The 19,699-nt window shown below is 42.5% G+C and overlaps 2 protein-coding genes across 5 annotated transcripts in view; one reads left to right on the forward strand and one right to left on the reverse strand.

Annotated features, from left to right (window-relative positions):
- Positions 1–1,596: 1,596 nt before the first annotated feature.
- MTX3 (metaxin 3) lies at positions 1,597–11,761 on the reverse strand. Of its 4 annotated transcripts, none has more exons than XM_062600280.1 (9): positions 11,666–11,761; positions 11,339–11,408; positions 9,735–9,811; positions 8,064–8,156; positions 6,753–6,935; positions 6,528–6,604; positions 5,499–5,656; positions 5,003–5,091; positions 1,597–3,527 (listed from the first exon to the last, which is right to left on the reverse strand). In XM_062600280.1, the coding sequence occupies exons 1-9, from the start codon at positions 11,744–11,746 to the stop codon at positions 3,417–3,419; spliced, it is 939 nt and encodes a 312-aa protein (XP_062456264.1). In that variant the 5' UTR covers positions 11,747–11,761; the 3' UTR covers positions 1,597–3,416. The 4 variants fall into 4 exon arrangements, with proteins under 4 accessions (XP_062456264.1, XP_062456260.1, XP_062456261.1 ...); XM_062600276.1 differs by having other exon boundaries at positions 1,597–3,553; positions 11,666–11,756; XM_062600277.1 differs by lacking the exon at positions 5,003–5,091 and having other exon boundaries at positions 1,597–3,553; positions 11,666–11,756.
- A 4,766-nt stretch (positions 11,762–16,527) lies between these two features.
- The window catches only part of THBS4 (thrombospondin 4), a 36,104-nt gene continuing 32,932 nt past the window's right edge, over positions 16,528–19,699 (forward strand). Inside the window, exon 1 of the mRNA XM_062599167.1 lies at positions 16,528–16,618. Within this exon, the coding sequence (XP_062455151.1) occupies positions 16,528–16,618 (91 nt within the window). The remainder of the gene's footprint in view (positions 16,619–19,699) is intronic.

The following is a 19,699-nucleotide window of genomic DNA, read 5'->3' on the forward strand; positions in this document are numbered from 1 at the left end:
CAGGTGTTCAGAGGAAAGCTGTGGACTGTGTGCAGCCTGTAAATGCCCCCCGCTGTGCTGAAGGGTCCAGCTCTGCAGCGAGGTCGGTGCTCCAGCAAGCACATCCAAATCCATCACCTCACAGGCACCGGTTAGCACCACGTGGGATTATGGAGCATTTTGCTGAACTGGGTTAAACACTAAAACAGACTAAAATGATTTGTGAAACTAGAGGCTAAAATCAGTACATTTATTTTTAATGCAGTGTCTTGTTAGGCAACAGGGTCTTTGAATGATAAAGTAAGAGGTTAGGGTTTGGACAACCTGCTGCAACAGTGCAGACCAGCCAGATCTGACCTATAGCATAGAGTTTGTCAGACTAATGTGAAAAGCTGACTATTAATCTGGCTTTTGGTATTATTCTTGGCATTGCAGTAGGAACTAGTATCTTTTTTCCTACCAAGTAAGAGAGGCAACCAATTTAAGTCAATCTGGAAACTGTATTAACCAGAAATCAAATACAATTGGGTGATTTTCTTAATATAGTGCTAAGCTACATTAGCAAAAGTGATGTGACTTTTATCAATGTGTAAGTACATATAAAAGCCCATGGTATCCCAGCAATATTCTAGAAGAGGAAAAAAAATTTAAACTAGCTTGGAAATATTAGACTGTACTTACAGCAATTTTTCATAACATTTTTCATCTTACTGTAGCAATATTCCTGCAACCAGCTCACCAAAAGACAGAATAGCGCTAACAACATCTACATAAAAGCTTTTGCTGCAACATTCCCTGACAGCAGAGGTGTTAAACCATTTACCCCGCTTCCAACTGGAAGTCCTTCCCCAGGGAAAAGCACGGCAGGTTGCACGCGCTGCTCGAGAGGCAATAATGTGGTCCCAGACAGTTCCTTCACGGCTTGGGAAGGGAGCAGGAGGCCTCCACCTGCTCTGTGAGCAGCTACGCTTACTCAAATCAGCCCCCTGGTTTCTAAACTAATGGGCGAGTCTGAGCTGTCAGGCCAGAGAGGGCATTTTCCACATACGAGTGTGGTTTTGAGTTCAGCTTGGATAAAATGTAAACAAGGAAGAAAGCACACGGCTATGCAGCCACACGGGTTGTCTGGGATCGTGTGCGCTGCTCCAAGCAATTCTCTAGCTCTCCTACCCTCTGCCACCCCGTGAATTCAGCTCCTCTGGCACTGCTTTGCTGAGCAGGTTTTGAGTGCACGCAGCATGGCACATCACTCTCAAAAAAACCCCTCGCCTATTAGTCTGACACACTTCAGTAGTTAATAGGGTGGGATTCCTGTCTAGTCACAGCGCTTCTGATAATCACCAAGGCTCACATATGATTATACATGGTGCAAAGTACAGGGTTTTTTTTTCTTTAACACACAAAAACATTTGTGTTGAAAGAAATGATCAGTACTTAAGAGTTAAAATTTAAAAGCTGGTATTATAGATATATAGAACGGTTTTGATTTTTTGTTCTAGCAGTCAAGTGTTTTTACTTCTTTTTATGGAGCTATTTTACAGATGAGAAATTCGTAAGAAAAAAATGCCTAAAGCCCAATATAATCTAAATGGAAAAAACAACGCTAGTAAAACTCTATTAAATATCCAAAACTTTAATCTTGGAAAAATGAACTCTTTACAAAGAGATTTTTAAAGATTAATTGTACATATTCACAAAAGCAACAAACTAAGGCATATTCTCAATAGCGGTGTTCAAAAAATAAAAGACTATAAAAAGCCATGTGACATGACTTCATTTACACCTTGTCAAGATACAGACAGCATAAGCTTTAAATATTTGACCTTCTTTTACATGTACAGGACTGTCAGTTTATTCAATTGCCATGAGTATGGGCTAGATCCATTTCTAATCACTAAAACAAACATTCTAGGAAGAGCATGAAGTATAAACCTTATTGTAAAGTGCTCATTAAAAACCCCATCATTTTAGTCATAATTAAGAAATTTTAATCTTATTACATTCCTTACTATCAAGTCTAAAAGTTCAGTATGTACACAGTCTTGTCTGTATAAATAGTAAATAATTCATCTCTATATCTCAAATGTGACTAATAGTTGAAAGGAAATTGAAAGGCTATTTTGATTCAGCTGGTGGGGGGGGGGGGGAAATCAGAAGATCTACATCTATTGGAATTCTGTATCTCAAGTAGATTAGCCCAAATGGTGGCACGTGACCAACTCTGATGCACCTGCCAGTACATCACCAATATAGAACTACAGTTCTCTTCCACAACAGAATTGCTTGGGTCTCTAAAACTGGCAAAACTGCTGCTAAGAGGAAATGTAATGAGATGCTTAAGTCCCTTAATTCAATAGAAGAAATATGTGCTGAAATACGTTACGACTGCAGAGATAAAAGAACTCTGGACAAGACTATTAAGGAATAAAAATTTGGACATTTATTTTTTGAATGAATGAAGATTTAGCACTTATAAGAAGTAAGACAAAATTAGTTAGAGGCATCTGTGACACAAAGTAAAAAAGCCTACGTTGGCTTTTTTTTTTTTTTTTTTTTTTTTACAAAGTCTTAACCAGTGCATCTCAGTCCAGAGCTACAATATGTCTGCTAGTCAAAGTCTCTTGTCTTAATGGGAACAAAGCAAACCCTTCCAGCTTGCTACCAGTCCTTTCTGTGACCTAGACCCATGGTTTTGTAGCATGGAATATTATACAGTACACAGGTTAAGCTTCTTTCACTCAGGTATCAAAGGTGAAGCATTAATATTGTACATCACTGTACTCCCCACAGTGCATACACTTTTCAACATCTTTCTCAAAGTGCAACGTGACAAGCTTTCAAAAACACATGCACCCTTAAAATATAAGATACAGTAGTGCTGATGAAGTACAATAAAAACCGTATAACCTCCTCTCATTGCCTTTCAGTTCTCATCTGCTGTGAAGGGAAACATTTCCTTCTCTTCCACTATTTTCCACAATTTTAAAACTGGACTTTGTAATCTGCAGAAAGATACAAGACTATAGCCACTCACACTCAGTGACATGGCTGAATTATAAACTACATGATTACAGTAAAATCAAGAACCATAAAGTAAAATAAAGGCAAACATTCCATAAATGGAATCTTAACTTTTAGTCAACACTTTCATTAGCCTAAAGACGAGAATTTGCCATACAAAAAATACTTCGACATCTGCAGGAACAAGCTTCTCGTTTAATAGTTTACTCTAGCTTCAGCTTAGTGTGTGGTGAGCCTGAACTATGTGCTTTCTTAAAAGAATGGGCAGATAGGTGATTGTAAAGCTCTACTTTTTTCCCTACTTGTACCCATCAGCAGATTCTTCCCTTATCAAACCACATTTATGTGGGAAAAACAATTGCTGTAACATTCAGAAGAGCTGAAGGCAAACACACACGTATGGGCAACAGAAGCTGTCAAGGTGACAAACGATTCAATGGACTGCTTTCTTCTCCACCTGCAGCAAGCTTGAGCGTTGTCAGCTTTCGAGGGGGATGCTGAGGGCTCTTACGAAGGTTGTCGTCCATCTGCAGAGAAATAATGAGAGCCGGATCTGGCAAACAGTAGAACACGCATTATGAGATTAGTCTATTTGTTGTGGGTCTAATCATGAATGCTGGTTTGCTTTTTTTTACCCTGTTATTTCAGTCCTAGCAAAAAAAAAAAGATGCCTTGGTTCCTTTTCACTCCCAAATATCTGCTTGTGTTAGAGCTGCCATTCATTCCATTAGCATATGATAACAAATCCAGGGCAAACAAGTGTGCTTCTCCCCAAATCATTTGACCAAGATAACTAAAGAAAGCAACATGGCTTCCATGGCTTTTTCAAAGAGGCCAAAGTTTCAGTTTTGTAGAACAGTCAGACTCTAGTAGAAAGCAGATCAGAAGTCAAATTACAGACATCGACAGATGCTTTTGCATGCTCAGCACCTTGCAGGAGTGAATCTTTTTCAAACTGGAAACAGTCTGGAGGAGTTGGGGAAATTCAGATAACTTAAGAGATTTCAGAAACTATTTAATGAAGAGCTTGTGATACAGTCTTTCTCAAACACAGGTTAAAATTAATCTCTGAATAAAAAGATTTTACATTTTCAGTGTCTCAATCTAAGGCATTGTACATGATGTGATGTTTAAAAAACCTAGTTACTGAACAATAAACAGAATCACAGAAGACAGCAGAGGTAAAGGTCTCAAGAGGTCATCTAGTCCGTCCTACTTCCTCAAGGTAAGATCAGCTTTACCTAAATCATGCCTGACAAATGTCTGTGTAACTCATTCTTTAAAACTTCCACAGCCACACTTCAGTATGACAGAAATGAGATACAATCAATACCCAGTGCTACAGAAACTGTACATAATTAGCGATCAATCTATCTGATATACTGATCTTTTTCAAAAAGAAGTGCTATCTGTCCTTGTAGTTAGAATTTTTTGTCTCTGCATTAGTAGACTAGCAAGTACTAGTCTACTTGCAATATTTGCAAGTATTTTTCACATAAGTTACAGAGCTTTTGACAGGTGCTGAGCAACAGCCTGGGAAACAAAGAATGCAAAGAAATAAAAGCTAGAGGTAGAACAAGCAGGAGAAAGAATGACTGTGGATTAGTGACTACAGCACTCAGCTGGAGGCAAGGGAAACTGGGTATTGGTCTTAGCTTGCAAGACCATTTCTGGGTTTTGATCAGTACCTTTGCCTTCAAATTTTGATCAATACCTTGTTCATATATGCACTTGCTGAAATGTATCAGTCTTTTTGGTATGCACAGTGGCAAGATAATGTTCTTTTGATTGTAATAAAAATACTTCCAAAGTACAAGGCCTCATTAATCATTCCTTTCAAATTATGTAATTTTATTCCTGTATCTCTATGCAACCTAACTCACTAAAAAAGCAGCAATTAAAACAAAAATGTCCATCGTAGAGTTGCAGTTGATAGGTGAGAATATTTGTGAACAAGACACCACAAGGAAGCGGGAAAATTAGAGACTGAAGCAAAAGTAACCTTTTCAATCAAGTTGGATTCCTTATTTACAAGCTGTGTGAGTTTCTGCAGATTAGCATCTACTGTATCCTGTCCAGCTGGAGAATGGCCTGGAGAGTGAAGGTAGAAAGATGAAGAGTGAAAAGGTTCTTAGAAAAGCTTTCAAACCCCTTAAAAATGCATTGGAGAGAAAGTTCATACAGTATTTTTATCCTCTCTAAAAGAATTTAAGTGAAAAAGACATTCCACACTAGAATCAAAACAGAAATACTGAGTGTGAGCCATAGCCCAGAGACAGGTATATTTTGCCAATGTCTGATGGGCTCTAGAAGTGAGGATTCAACTGAGGGTTTAATTTTCAATCATTTTTGCACAACTTTGGAATATTTTTTTTACAACACAAACTCCAGCATAAACTGAATAAAGTCTAATTCTGCCTTGGCTAACAGTTGGAAACTATTCCTCCTGAACTAAACTGACTATACGTGACAAATGGGGGAAAAGAAACACAGCTTACCTGAGACAGCTAACCTAAAGTAGCAACTTAAAATATCATCACAGAAACGACACAGATTGGGAAGCTGTTTCAAGTGCTCTTGTAATTGTACTCTGGGGAAGCACACTTTATAAAGTGGTGCAAGGAAACCAAACACAAAGGCATCCAAGGTAGAAGGCCTGAAAGAGCAACAAAACAAAAGAGAGTGATTGAGACATTAAGACCACTATTACATAATCATTTTCTGTGTATGTCAGAGTACTCCGGACAGAATTTAGTCAGCTCTTCTGGCATTCCATCTTTCCATATCAATCTGAAAAACACTTTGTAGAGAATATCTACTGATTTCAGGACCTCTGAATTTGAGAGAGGGAGGCAAGCTGACACATTAACTTCTGCACTAAAATCCAGTCATAATGTCACACTGACTGATAAACAAACAACTTTAAAAACACGTTTTCTGGCACCACAAAGGCCAAGCAGACAAGTTGTATGCCAGGGGAACAGAATCCTCTCTTGGGAAATGGTCCAACATCAGTGGCTAAAGGAACAGATCCTCCTTCTGGGACCCCTGGAGCTATGTTGTTGGCAGTACCCATTTCCTGTTCTGTGCACATACCAGAGAAAGAAGAGCATTCACAGACCTACAGCCTCTCCCACAGAGGCAGTCACAACACCTCAGGCTTGAAGTGTTTTTCTATATAGAAGTGCACAAGGTGACATTCAGTGACTAGAAAAGCTTTCTCTAGTGCTACACTAATTCATCAAGTACCCCACATTTTCTGAGCAGCTGTAGGCAGCACCTGCCTCCCTATGAAGAAATGCAGGATGAGGGAGAATACAGAGACACTGCATTGACTTCATCAGTCCAAAGATCTCATTTGTACCCTGTTCCATCATTCAGATCTTACCTGAAATAACAGCATGATGCGCGAACCCACTGCGCAGCACCTTTTAACATTTGGGAGGTTACAAACCCCAGTGTTCACTGTGTCAGGTAGTACCTGTTTCCTTAGTCATTAAAAAAAAAAAAAAAAAAAGTGCACTCACGTATTTCCAAAGAAAAACTGAGATGTTCCCAATCTCTTCGACAGGTGATTTAGGCATTCCTTGGCATCCCTGTATATCTGATGAGACACAAAACTGTCTGAGAGCCCTAGGTGTAGCAAGCTTAGCATGCACAGCATCATTCATTGGCAGTGGGTTAACCTGTTTCAGCTCTTCTATCTGAGAGCACCAACTTATGAACTAAAGTTTTCACTACATGACACATACCTGTGCTTCCACTTCAGTGAGACTGTAGAGTGGAGGACCACCCTTGGTCAGCAAGATCCTGTTGAGAGCTTCCCTGGACATCTTTCCAGGCAGATACAAACTCAGTGGGAAGGGAATCCTTGAGGCAAACCATGGCTTTGTCACACTGCAGTAGTTTTCAGCCTCAACCCAGAATGTGTGCAGCTGTATCAACATAAGGAAGAATACGAACAAGAACTGACTGAAATTTCAATAAGAACAGTACACTTCTCTTCAAAGTTTAATGTGCAAGATCTCTGTAACAGAAGCATTAGGCATTCTTGTAATTTAAAGCAATCAGGCTCCATACTGGATTATACTTTTTGTGTAGGCAGGTACAATTAAAGTTACAGTTACCTTATATCTAAAGGAAAAATCAGGGATATTACATACACATATATATATGCGTAAAATTACACACACACACACACACACAGTGTTTGTATATATACAGTGACACACATTGTAAATAGAAACTATATGTAAATACTTATACACCTACAAAATATGCAAGTTCTAGTTTTCCGTGTGTCTAATATTATACCCTAAGTTCTACAGGATCAGGTTTGAACTTCTTAGAATTTTCTTTTGGAATTTTGCATAAATCCTAAAATAAAAAGAAATTATGAGGTGATGAATTTGAGAGCCCTGCAGGATAGCTGAAGAGGCTAGCTTATGACACATCTGATTAGAATATATCTACCCAAACAAACTGAAGGCAGTCATTCAGCTCAAATACAGAGGCAGGCCCAATGTCTGAGGATTTTTAAACCTGTAATATACTCACACTAAATTGGTGAGGACATATGGCCATGTGCTATTTAGAACTGAAAAACAAAATTACCAGTGGCTATTTTAATTTCTCAAAAGTTCCAACAAAACAATTAGTTATACAGGTCTTCAGAGTTTGTTCAGCCTCACATCAGACACCATCATGTATACCGTATCTTACTCTAAGGTTTATCAGAAGCATCAAATGTAACAAAAAATGGTCAGAGTAAGCTGTTTTTAGGATACTGTTTAGCAAAAAGCATCTAAAAGAAAAAAAAATCATAGGTGCAATTTTAAAATCTGTCATAAATTCATTATTATTACACTTCTATTACATTCTTCACCCACTCTGCTTTTTCCTTTTCAAAAGTTGCTAGGCAATAGTTCCTAAATTTGACTAACAGAGCAGCAGATGCATTCCAGCCAGGACTATGGTGTTACTTAAATGTTTCTCCCATTGAGAATATTTGTAATATTCACATCCAAAATTCTGCCCTCTACAAAACATTTCCAGGTATTTACCAGAGCAGGAAGCAGTTTCTCTTCAAGCAGAGCAATATATGCCAGTGTATCAGCTCCTTGTTTTGCAGACAATTCATAATCAGCATTGTATTTCTATGAATTAAAAAACAACAAAAATACATACTACAAGTAGTGTTACATGGTACTTTCTAGAAAGATGATTCAATGAAAAAAAAGCATCCAAAAATGGTTTCAAACTTAACAGCTATCAATACAACAATAGCAAATACAACAATACTTTTCAGGACAGAGAGCATAAGCTCACTAGAATTTCATTCTTCTACTTCTTTGGGCTGACTATGTCACACTTCCTTGCATTTTACATTTCTGCTTACCCATTCCTAGACTTTTGCACTCTTCTAGTCCCAAAATAACTCTTGTGCATGCCTCCCATTGCTTGCCAAGCAATTGTCCAGTGACACAAAGGCAATTTGTCAGCACTCAGGGCTGTAGCAAACCTCTAGCAACTACTGGTCTTTATTTTTGGATAACAAATCAAAGTATTCCTGTCTGTTACCCTTAATTAGCTTTTTTAAAGTTTAAAAATTGGGTATCAGCAATATATGAGACCAAACACACAGTTAGATTAATGCAGTTACAGCTAACTCAGCTTTTTAATTCTGACACATGTACCTTATAAGGTACAAAAAAAGGGCTGGTAAATTTTAAGGGAGGGAAGAGGAGGTCAGCTTTATTAATTTAGAAACAGCAAAGGATTAGTGCTGATTTTCCTTATTTTTGGATATCTGAAGAGCATGCATATCACTGCTATACTTTAACTGATTTTTTTTCCCCCCAACATTAAGGAATCTTTGGTATTCAAATGATAGGAAACTTCTGAATTTTAAAAGGACTGTCTAAAATCTCATCTCAAATGCTTAGTTTTCATGTTCTATTTTTCTCTCCCCAAAAGATTTAAAGTTTCGCTAACATGCCATTCATCAGATAATCTTCTTGCCTAGGCAGGATGTGAATTTCTAATATAAAAACAAAATAAAAGGCTGGAGGACCATCTTAGAAATAAATAGACAATGCTATGCTTTATTAGACATCTTCATACCCTCTGAAAAGACACTGTATAGCTTTATTCTTTGTGAATAAAACATTATGAGACCTGCAAAATGCTGGCAAGAGTTGACTGTATAATAACATGATGTACGTCAAGAAATGCTTGCAGATGCTTTTCTGCTACAAGCTACAGAAAAACTACAGTAGATCAAAAACAAGTTTTACGTATTATCCTTTAAAAAAGAGCATTAGGAGACAATTACCCATTTAAACAGTTAAAATCACACTTCCCAAACGGTCATCTCCTAGGTCTGCAAAGCCATAATGGCATTAAGCCATTATAATTAAGAGTGTGATGAAATTGCAGAATGCTCTGCGAGAAAATGCTCAGTTAAGGCTAGTTTGTTGTCCTGTTCAATGAACAGAGCGGGGGGGGTTGTGTCTGTTTTTAAACCTTGCCCAGGACTAACAGTAAACCTTTTAAATAGCTATCTGTAATCCACCATTTTGCAATCCTTGTGTACATCTGGAAAATATGAAAACACTAGGTCAAAAATGAGTTCCAGGCTTTTGGAAGCCTGTGTCAATATACACAGGAGACACAAATATGAGCTAAGAGGCAGAACCTTCCCCCCTCCCTCAAATCTCTTGAAAGAGACCTACCTGCTTTCTTAAGAAGCTTAGGATTTTTGCTGGTTGAGAAATAGCAGTGTCTTCTGATATCAAGATTGGTACCTCTCCTAAAAGGCATGAATAATACAGTCAACAGAATTTATACAGAAGACTTCTAACACAACTGGACAATGATTGGTCACTTTATCTATTTCCTTCCTCTCCACAGCATGCTCTGATCTCCTTAATATGTATGCATAAGCTAAATTTTACTGTATTGCTCCTTTAACTAACAATACCCAAAAAGGGCCCACATCAAATCAGACTGAACCAACATTATCGAACAGATCATTGATACTTTGAGAACCAGGCTAGTTATCTGGATTTCAGGTATCTGCCCTAAATCAAAAACCCTAACCAGACCATAGCCCCTCTCAACTCACTCACCCCTAGGCCAATCCTTTCGTCCTGTTTGCTTCCTGCCCTTCTCTTCCAAATCTTTTTACCCACTTGTTTCCTCTTGCCTTACTACAAGCACTGCCCAAGCTACCAGTGCAGAACCCAGGACTCTGCTGGAACCCAACTAACTCCTTTCCCCCAGGGGCATCCTGGCCTGCTTTTACTGATTTGCTTCCAGGAGCAAGGACCAAAGACTGGAAAATCTCTGGAACAGAGGCTCTCTCATACACAGAGGAAATTCATGAGGTACTTGTCACAGTGAGCCTAACATGATTGTGCTGCCGTGTACTATTAAAGCATCAGTTACTAGCAATATCTGTTATTTGGATTTGGGGCAGATATGGATTTTGTGTGTTTTGACTATTAGAAAAGCCAACGGACTTCTGAGAAGTACACCCAGCTAGTTCTTGGTATTTTCTACTAGCAGCAAACAATACACTAAAGAGCAAGAGTCAAAGGCCCAAACTCTACATGGATGTAGTAACACCTAAACTGAGCATGTGGCAAGTATAAACAACAGAGTACTTTAAATTTGCATTGATTTTACCTCTGTGGAACATGCCTAGACGAAAACAGAGATGCTGAGCAAATAGATAAGCAATAATTACAAGTGGCCAACGTGAAAAAGTCCTTTCTTGACACTTTATCTTAAACCTCTTTGACAAGTAGGCTGTTAGTTACCTTTCCTAATTCAGCTTCTCAAACTCAGTGCAGTAGTAGTAAACACGCCAACTGATACAAGCTATGTTCCTTGAGACTCTCTCTCAAATGTCAGTGGTACCAGCCTTTTAAATTCCGTATATTAAAAAAAGGTGATTTCCATCTGCATGTCTAGTTACCGTCATTATAAATATGCAAACTGCACAGAGTGTTTTACTCTAACGCCTATTTAGACCGTTTTGACAGAAAGAGGTGTGTACCTGGCATCACACATACGCAGTTTAATACTGTCCTTGGGGCGCTTTATTTACGTTTCCCATTATTTTATTCTCCTAAGTCACACTTGATCCTGCAAACTCATTTACAGATGCGTTATGAAAGCCAGGAGCCCAAACTGGAGCGGGTTACTCACGAACACAAAACCAAAGGAAACTCTGAAATAACTCTGAAATTGGAACCTACATTTATAAAGTGACTAAGAGTGGGAGAAAAAAGAAGGGGAAAAAAACCAGGAGGGTGGGGGGCAGAGAAGGTACCTTTTGGAGCTCTCCAGGAGTTATTTATGGCATTCACTGTCAGCGGAGCACCAGAAAATTTGGCATACGCCTGCAGGGTTGCACAGAGAGCAGCGCTGAGGCCGCGCAGGGCCGGCCGCGCGGGAGGGCGGCGCGCTCTGCCCGCGGGGCCCCGCGCCGCCCCGCCGCCCCGCGCCGCCCCGCGCCTCCGCGCCCCGCCGCCGCCCCGCGCAGGCCGCGCCCGCGCCGCCGCCTCCCCCGCGGGGGCAGCAGGCGGGCCCCGGGCCGCCGCTCCCCCTCCGCCCCCCCCGCCCTCCGCCCCGGCGGGCGGCGGCCCCCGGCCGTTACCATGACGGTGAGCGACTCCGGGTGCACGGAGGGCAGCCCCCAACCGCCGCCCCAGCAGCTCAGCTCCATGGGAGCCGCCATCTTGTCCGCCGCCGGCGCCGGCGGGAAGCGCGCCGCGGCCGCCGCCGCCCTCGCATGGCGGCGCCCGAGAGCCCCGGGCCGGGCCGGGCCGGGCCGAGCCGAGCCGAGGCGAGCCGAGCCGGGCCGGTGCGGGCTGGGCGGGCCGAGCAGGCGGGAGAGCTGGCTGCGGCGTGTGCTGGAAACGAGGGCTGGAGGCGGTGAGCTGAAGGCAGAGCGCCTCCCCTGTGAGGGGAAAAAAGACCCCCCAAGTCCCCCCACCTTCCATTTCTAAAATGCTGGTTTAACTTATTACCGATATTTGGTATATTTTTTTAAAAGGTGATTTAATGATTTTATTTAGACACGTGTATACCACTGGTTAGATTATGCTATATTTCAGCACCTCAGTTTTTGGGTTTGTTCACAGAATCACAGTTATTTCATACACAGTTACGACTTTTCACGGGAACTAAAATGCTGACTTTTGATGGAACGTAAAGAGAACTCATCAGAAATTCGGCTTTGAAAACAAGGAACTCTTTGTTTTCCTACTGTCTGAGTTTTATCTTTTGTGTAAATTGTACTTTTTTACTGTAGACCTTTAACATTTCGTTTTAACATTTCCTGTGGACATTCTGTAGCATTTTTAGTTATTAAAATACTAAGCCTATTCTTTTAATTCTTCCTGAACAAGAAGGAAAAATATCACACTGTCTTAAAAAAATGCACTGACCATTTTCATTAAGGTCTTTTGCTCATAAAGAAAACAGGAGAGCAAGGGCAAAGCTTTCTGAAACTTCCCCCCCCTTCCCGCAAAATCTGCATAAAATTTGTGATACAGTGTCATGATCAAAACCTACCACACAGATCTGAGATCATTCTGCTCCCAATCATTAGGACCAAAAAAACGTATACAATTGGCAATTTAAACTGTAGTAAAAACTGATTTTTTTAAGGACTGTTTACATTTCTCCCCATAAAGAGGTGTGTAAGGTAAAGTTTTTTAAGGATACTTCTCTTTTCCTTTCATCCCAGCTAATCCCTACTCTATCTTTCTAGGTACTTCATATAAGTCTAATCACGCTTCCTGCGATGTGCAAGATCTGGAAGCAAGAGTGTTTAATAGCACTGATCCTAAATGGCTGAGAATGTGCCAGTTTATGGCTCTTCCCTGATGCAAGTTGCAAGAATGCTTCAGAGGTAATTAGGTAAACTTTCCTTGCAGTGCCTTAGGGTCCAATTTATCTCTATGCTGTTACGGAAGCCAGAGCAAAGATGAAAAAAAGGCAATCTGCATTTTCCCTCCCCCATCCTAGAGCTACTCATGAGTTTTTTCCTCTTAGTTGCTTGAGTGGAATTCCTCTTAGCATAAATGAAAGATAGATAGGTGCATTGGGAATGAATGTATGCCTTGACATGAAAAAGTGGGCTTCCTGAAAAATCAAAACTTCCTCTGAAACGTGTGTTTGAAACAGTATTGCACACATTTTTTTCCTATGAAAATGTTGCCAGATAAAACAAAAAGTGTCCAAATAAATGCAGAGGATCATGGTCTAGAACTATACTTCCGTTGGCTTTCACTTTTATTAAGACTTACCTTAGTTTCACTCATATTCTGATCCTTAAGCCATCCGCATAATTCCATTAAAATAGTGGGTCTTCCTGTTGCACAGTAGGAGCAAAATATGAAAGATGAATTAAGCAGCAGGGATTCCTTCCTCCTTCCCCTGCCCTGTTTCTTGGAATCTGAACAAGTCATGCACGTTTCTGTAGAGCAAAATCTACAGTGTTGGCAGCTTCTCTGTATTCTCTCTGTTTAGAGCTTTGTTGATTTACATAAATTACGCAGGACAAATATTTAACAGTTAAAGTTTACTTGCAGATCCTGTGTTAAGAATTAGTCTTATGTTTCTGTAAGAAACTTCTGTATATAATGTTACTGACTTTATGAATGTTTTTGAAGATGCCCTGCCCAATAACCACTTTATGATTCCTATGCATAATATCAAGCTCCAGTAAATTAAGCTGGAGTTTGGACTTCAGAGAATACAAAAAAGTGAAAAGGCAATAACTAAAATTCCATTTGTTTTGTTACGGAAAATGATGATTAGAAGGTGAGATAGCTCTATCCAGACAGCAGATAAATGTTATACTTTGCGAAAATCCCTTAAAGTAGGTTGTGTTTGAACACAAAATCCCCTTCAGTCAGTAACATGCTCCAATAATAAAACTGAAACAAAAACTTGAAAAACTGCAGAGACCTTTGTGTGTACTGGCTAAGTTCATCTAAATGTGGGTTTAAACTTCAGTTTATATACATTGTGAACTTGTTATGTTCTATGACACTTTATTGTGAGTATGCTCTGTCCGATTCTCCTCAGCTGTGCATTCCTGATGCTTACTGCAGATGGAGCGAGAACAGAATTTGGTCCTCAGGAATCCAGTATTAATGGTTTTATAATGGATCAGAGATCTTCCTCCCAGAAGGTCTGTTGCTATCAGTGCAAGAGAGTCCATTGTAAGTAAATAAGAAGTAAAAATGATATTTTAAAGTTATTTTAAAAATATTTTTGACTGATAAGGGAGTATTTTGAGAAAATATTTCCTGTATTTTGACAAACTCAAAGAATTTACATAATAAAGCAAATAATACTGCATATACTTGATAGTGTTAGCTGAGAGAGGTGAAAGCAAAACTTCACTATCCTTTTGTCCTTTTTTCGTTGGCAGTAATCACTGAATACTTTAATATGGACATATGAAGATTTTACATCTTCATGGTGTTTTTTGCCTCAGGCATTTAAACCTGTCTTTGCAAAAAATGCTCTTTGGTGACAAAGCGCTTCTTGGTGCTTGCAGATTAGAGAACGGTATCTGGGCTGCTCTATGCCCAGGTATTTAGTCTCTGCAACATGTGTGCTGTCTCCATCCTTTAGGTAGGAACAAGATCCAGACTGAGGCTTCCTTCGGAGCAGCTTGCAGCACTGTAAGTCCTTCCTTCTTCACTTTTTGTTCCATATCCTTGTCTCCTCACCAACACCCTTTGAGCCTCCCATTGCTGACTCTGCCTGCGCCATATCATCCTGCACCTGACCCATTTCTCTCTCCACTGTGCTGTGTTCTGCTAGCCCTGACAGCACCACGTCATCCTGTCACTGCCACCACAGAGGCAGAGAAGCAGGGAGCAAAGCTGAGGGGTTTCTTTGATATGGGGAGCACTCTCCAGCCTGGAGAGGTCGGGCAGAGGAAGAAATACTGTGTAGTTAAGAGTGGAGTCAACACTGTTACACAAATAGGCTAAGGAGTACTGTGTGTTCGGGGCTATGGGGCTATATATCATGTGGGGAGGGTACTGGAAATGCCATTGCACCTGTGTCAGGAGGAGCCCGACACCTATGCTTTCTGCGGTGTGGAGCCACTCGGCCAGACCCTTCCCCTGCAGGAAGCTCTCCAGCCCCAGCCCTGACGGTGCTGCGTCCTGACTCACACGCAGTGACCCTGCGGTGGCTGTTCTCTGCGGTGTTCACAAGCTGTATTTTCCAAGCCTGATGTGACTGAACATTAATCAACACTATTTTGTTCATTTAACGTACAATTTGCCTCCTGTTGTTGCCCTTCTTTTTATAATGTAAATAATACCAGACAGCTCCAGCTATTCCAACTGTGTGCTGGGCAGCAGGCTGGTAAGGGGCAGCCATGGCTTTCTGGCGTTCTTCCATCCCCTTCTGACCTGGCAGAAGGTTCAGCTGCGCGCTGGGGGCATGCAAACAAGAACAGGAGGAGACAGGTGGTGGCGCAGGTTTGGAAGCCAGCTGCGGAGCAGGGGAAGTGCCTTGCAGTCCTTCTGCCATGCAGTCCCTCGGGAGATCCCTTCCTTTGCAAGCAGAAAGTGCTGAAGGAGGGTGCCCTGTCTGATGGGAGACTCCACATGAGTATCAAGGAAAGGAGCTGCAGGGCCACTCAGCTCTGAGGGGGCTTGCTTGCTTGTTTTTTTTAACTTCAGCAATGCAGAGGCTGGGATTTTCTGGAGCAAAGATGGAATAGAATGGAAAGATGTATGGAGCAAGGGGAAAATGACATCCTGGGGATACGTACAAGACCAAAAATACAGGGCAAAGCATTTTTTAAGCAGGTTGGGTAAGTTACCAATTTGGGCTTTTGTTAACAGGAGCAACCCTTTTCCAGTAACCTTCAGGCTTTCAGTGTGAGCTCTCCCAGTGTTCTGAGCTCTCTAAATGAGATAAAGGAGCACAGATTGTGTGTTCCACACTTTGCCAGTTAAGATTCTTCTAGAACCCAAATTTGCTCCAGTCTGATCTGCATAGCCCTTTTTGGTGACATTTAACTGAGAAAAAGTGGAAAAGTTAAATTCATAGTAAGACCAAGCTTACACACCGGAGCATCTGTATCCATTTGGAAAGTAACGCCATTGAACAGGTTCAGTTTCTAGACCAGAGCTCCTCAGAGAAGACTCAGCAAGAGCATGGACCTCAGCAAGATCCCAGACCTAGCACCTCTCCCGCCTGCAGCGGGAAACGGCACCTGCCTAGTGCCGCGGCCCCGGGAGGGCGCCGGCTGCTCCAGCAAGCAACAAGCCCCTCGGCCCCGACGGATGGGGGCTGCGCGGGGTCGGCCCTGCCCCCGGCTCGGCCCCTGACGGCTCGGCCCTTCCCCTCGGCGGCTCGGCCCCCGCCAATGGCCTCCGCCGCCCGCCGCCGTCCCTCCCCGGACGCGGGGCAGCCCCGTTAAACGGCGCGGAGCGGCGCGCCCGGCCCCGCCGCCCTGCGCGCCCCGCGGCCGCCATGGGGTGGGAGCGCGGCGCCGCGCTGCTGCTGCCGCTGCTGCTGCCGCTGGCGCTGCGGCCGCTGGCCCTGCGGCCCGGCGCCCCCCGAGGTAAGCGCCGGGGGGGGGCGCGGGGCGCCGGCGAAGCCGAGCCCGCCGCCCGGGCCGGCAGGCGACGCCTCGGGAGCGCGCACGGCCGCGGGCGCGGAGAGCCGCGGGCGCTCGCCGTGCGCGCTCGCCGTGCGCGCTGCGCGGGGGCGCGCGGGGCGCCCCCCGACGGCGTCTGCCGCCCGGGCTGCCCGGCCCGAGCGCGCCTGAAGGGAGCCAGCCGCCCGGCTCCACTGACCCGCGATTTCCAAAAGCCCCTTTCCAAGTCCTGCCTGGTCAAAACCATTTCCGAGCGTTAGTTCCCATGTCGGGAACCACGCTGTAAAGAGTAGGGGCAGAAGGGCAAGCGCACACTGAAACGCGCTTTGGGTTTTTTTCAGCCTGGCAGAGGCAGTGGGCAGCCAAACCCTCACTCGCGGCTGTGAATTTTTTTCCTCATTAGAGTGTCAGAAATCATTGCAGAGGGTCAGGAATTCACCCAAGGTGCCTAAAGCATCATTGATTATCTTGAAAAGCGCTGAACAGGGTGGGGTAATGCTTACATTTGCAGTTAGTATTGTTAGTTGTGACTGAAGCAGAGCTTCAGGGGGCTCAGAAGCTGATACAGCTTCGCAGCAGAGTTAGGGGAAAGAAAGGATCCGTTTTTAGCTCTCTGCTCTCCTGTGACAGTAATTTTATTTCTGCGTGCTTCCTTCTCCTTTAAGGGCTTCCCAGCATGTCTTTTAACTCATTACAGAAATGGTCTGTTAGGACAGAGCCAATCTAGATATTTTGGGGTAGATCCGCAAAAAAGCGGCTTGCCGCTTTCTCCAGATGTAGCTGATCCTTTGGCAGCATTACGGTAGGATGGTGTGCAGGTCCATGCTGAGAAATTTGGAAAGCAATAGGGAGATCCCTGGGACTTGTCAGGGTGGGCTTAGTCTCACAGGTGGGTATGCATGCACACACGTATGCTTGGGGGCAAGCTTAAGCCCAAACCGCTCACTGCACGAGCTCAAGCCAGCTGCATGTGCCTTTCCAGGTTTCGCGCTCTGTTTTTATCAGTTTGTTTTCAAGTCTGCCTTTCCAAAGAAAGGAACTAAACGATTATTCTTCGAAAAATGAAATTTGAAATCCTTGCAGGTTTTTTTCTCATTCCTTCCAAGCAAGCAGTTATCTCTATAGAGTCTAAAAGCTGTCTCTGCCTTAAACACTGCTGAAGATGTAGCATTTTCATAACCCCATAGCTCTTCTGCTGGCCACTTTTGCTAATATGTGAGTAATTTGCCTTAAAGGGTGGATTCTGTCATATAAGCTGTCTACATGCACATCAGTGGAGGTATCTCAAGAAAGGATTTCATAGCTGCTACGGGATCCTTCAGCAGAATGTGTGTGCTTTATGGGGAGCTCAACTACAAAACCAATCTGAATGTTCATTTAAATATGCAAAATTCAAAATTTTTGATGAGAAGTGTGCCAGTGTTTAATTATTACCTTCATGATATTTTGCTGTGTTTTTAAGTGTTTGACTGTCCAAGATTAGTTTGTCTCATCAGAATTCGTATAAAATATGTCAGTAGAGCTAGAGTATATACCTATACTTCTTGCTATCAGAGACTAAGTGCAATATCTCAGTGTTCTGGCTGAGAAGACACAGCCGTGTTTTGTCAATGGTTATTATCTGCAAAATGCTGTTGTACAGAGTAGGGAGTTAAGTTTCAGTCTTGCGCTTGGGCGGTAAATTTGCTCTCTGTGAACTGAACATGATGAAGTACTCAGCCTTCCCTTTTCTCCCTCTGGATCACTAGTTGCAGTGGGAGCTGTGGTTGTCCCGGAGAGCTTGTAGATCTGAATTGAATGAGAGACATGCAGTTTGACCAGATCCCTCTCAGATATGCATTTCTTGGTTGTTTGACAATAATATTACAAGTACATGCAAATTAAGGACCTGATTCATCTTTTGTAGTGTGCTGAAAACTCCCAGTAGAGTCACAGGATTCTTGGACCTAAAAGGAATGTAGACTTAAGCTATTAAAAATAGACTATAGATTTATGTTTCAACAATTTTGTGAGATGAACAGAAAAGATGTTTTCATTATTCTTTTTGGAAATGTCATTAGTGTCTAAATTAATGGAAGCTACAGAAGGAGCAATGGGAGCAGCATGAAGCCAGGCTCCGGTTCCCATTAAGGGAGCAGGGTTTGCCATATGGCTCTGGGTAGGGCCATGCACCTATGTAACACCATCTACATGCTCACAAGCCTGCGCCTGCCCATGAAGAGTGGAAATGGTCAGTCGGCGGGATGGCCCTGACCTCTTAGTTAGCAGGCTCGCTTTGAGGAACTGCGTGAGGTTCAGGTGACCCAACCTGAGTTACAGTAGAGGATACTCATCTGCACAGGTCCACCATTCTCCAGCCTATGAAGCCAAACTCTAGTGCAGCTGTGGGCATGAGTCAGAACACGGCACGACGTACTGTCATGTACCTTTGCTGCCTGTCTTGTGTTGGGGCTCTTTGGTGGTGGCTCTGGTATCATGCTGGTGTGGGAGAAAAATATGGCCCAGCTATGACAGGTCCAAATATTTAAATAATATTTAAATAACCCCTGTACACAGTTATTTGTTAGTCTTTGTTGGAAGGGAATAATATGTATGATGTTTTAACAGCAGTAGGTTTAATTAGGAGATTACCAAGAAACCTACTGCAATAGTTGACGGGGTTTGGAGACACGATGGATTTAGGAACATTGAGGAAAAACCCAGTTTGTTGTTTCTGTGCCATAAGGGGCGTAGCTGACATACTTATGAGTATAATATTCAGGCTCTTTGCTAATGCATTGTGCAAAAACTGAAAACAAAAATTTGAAGCAGCTTTCGCTATGCCTTCAGGCTTATTTTTTGTGAGGCCCGTCTTTCTTTGTTATCTGTGCCAAAACGGAAAGATGAGTCTTGTTTATATAATACATCTCCTGAGGAGTCAGTGAAGTGAGAAGGAGGTTATGAATATCATATTGCTCACCTGGCTTTTTAGCATTTTAATTGATGCCCTCCAAGACACCATCAAAATTATTCTTAGGATAAGCATACTGGAAATCTCCTGTCTGA

Source organism: Rhea pennata, chromosome Z (assembly GCF_028389875.1).
Source record: "Rhea pennata isolate bPtePen1 chromosome Z, bPtePen1.pri, whole genome shotgun sequence".
NCBI lineage: Eukaryota > Metazoa > Chordata > Aves > Rheiformes > Rheidae > Rhea > Rhea pennata.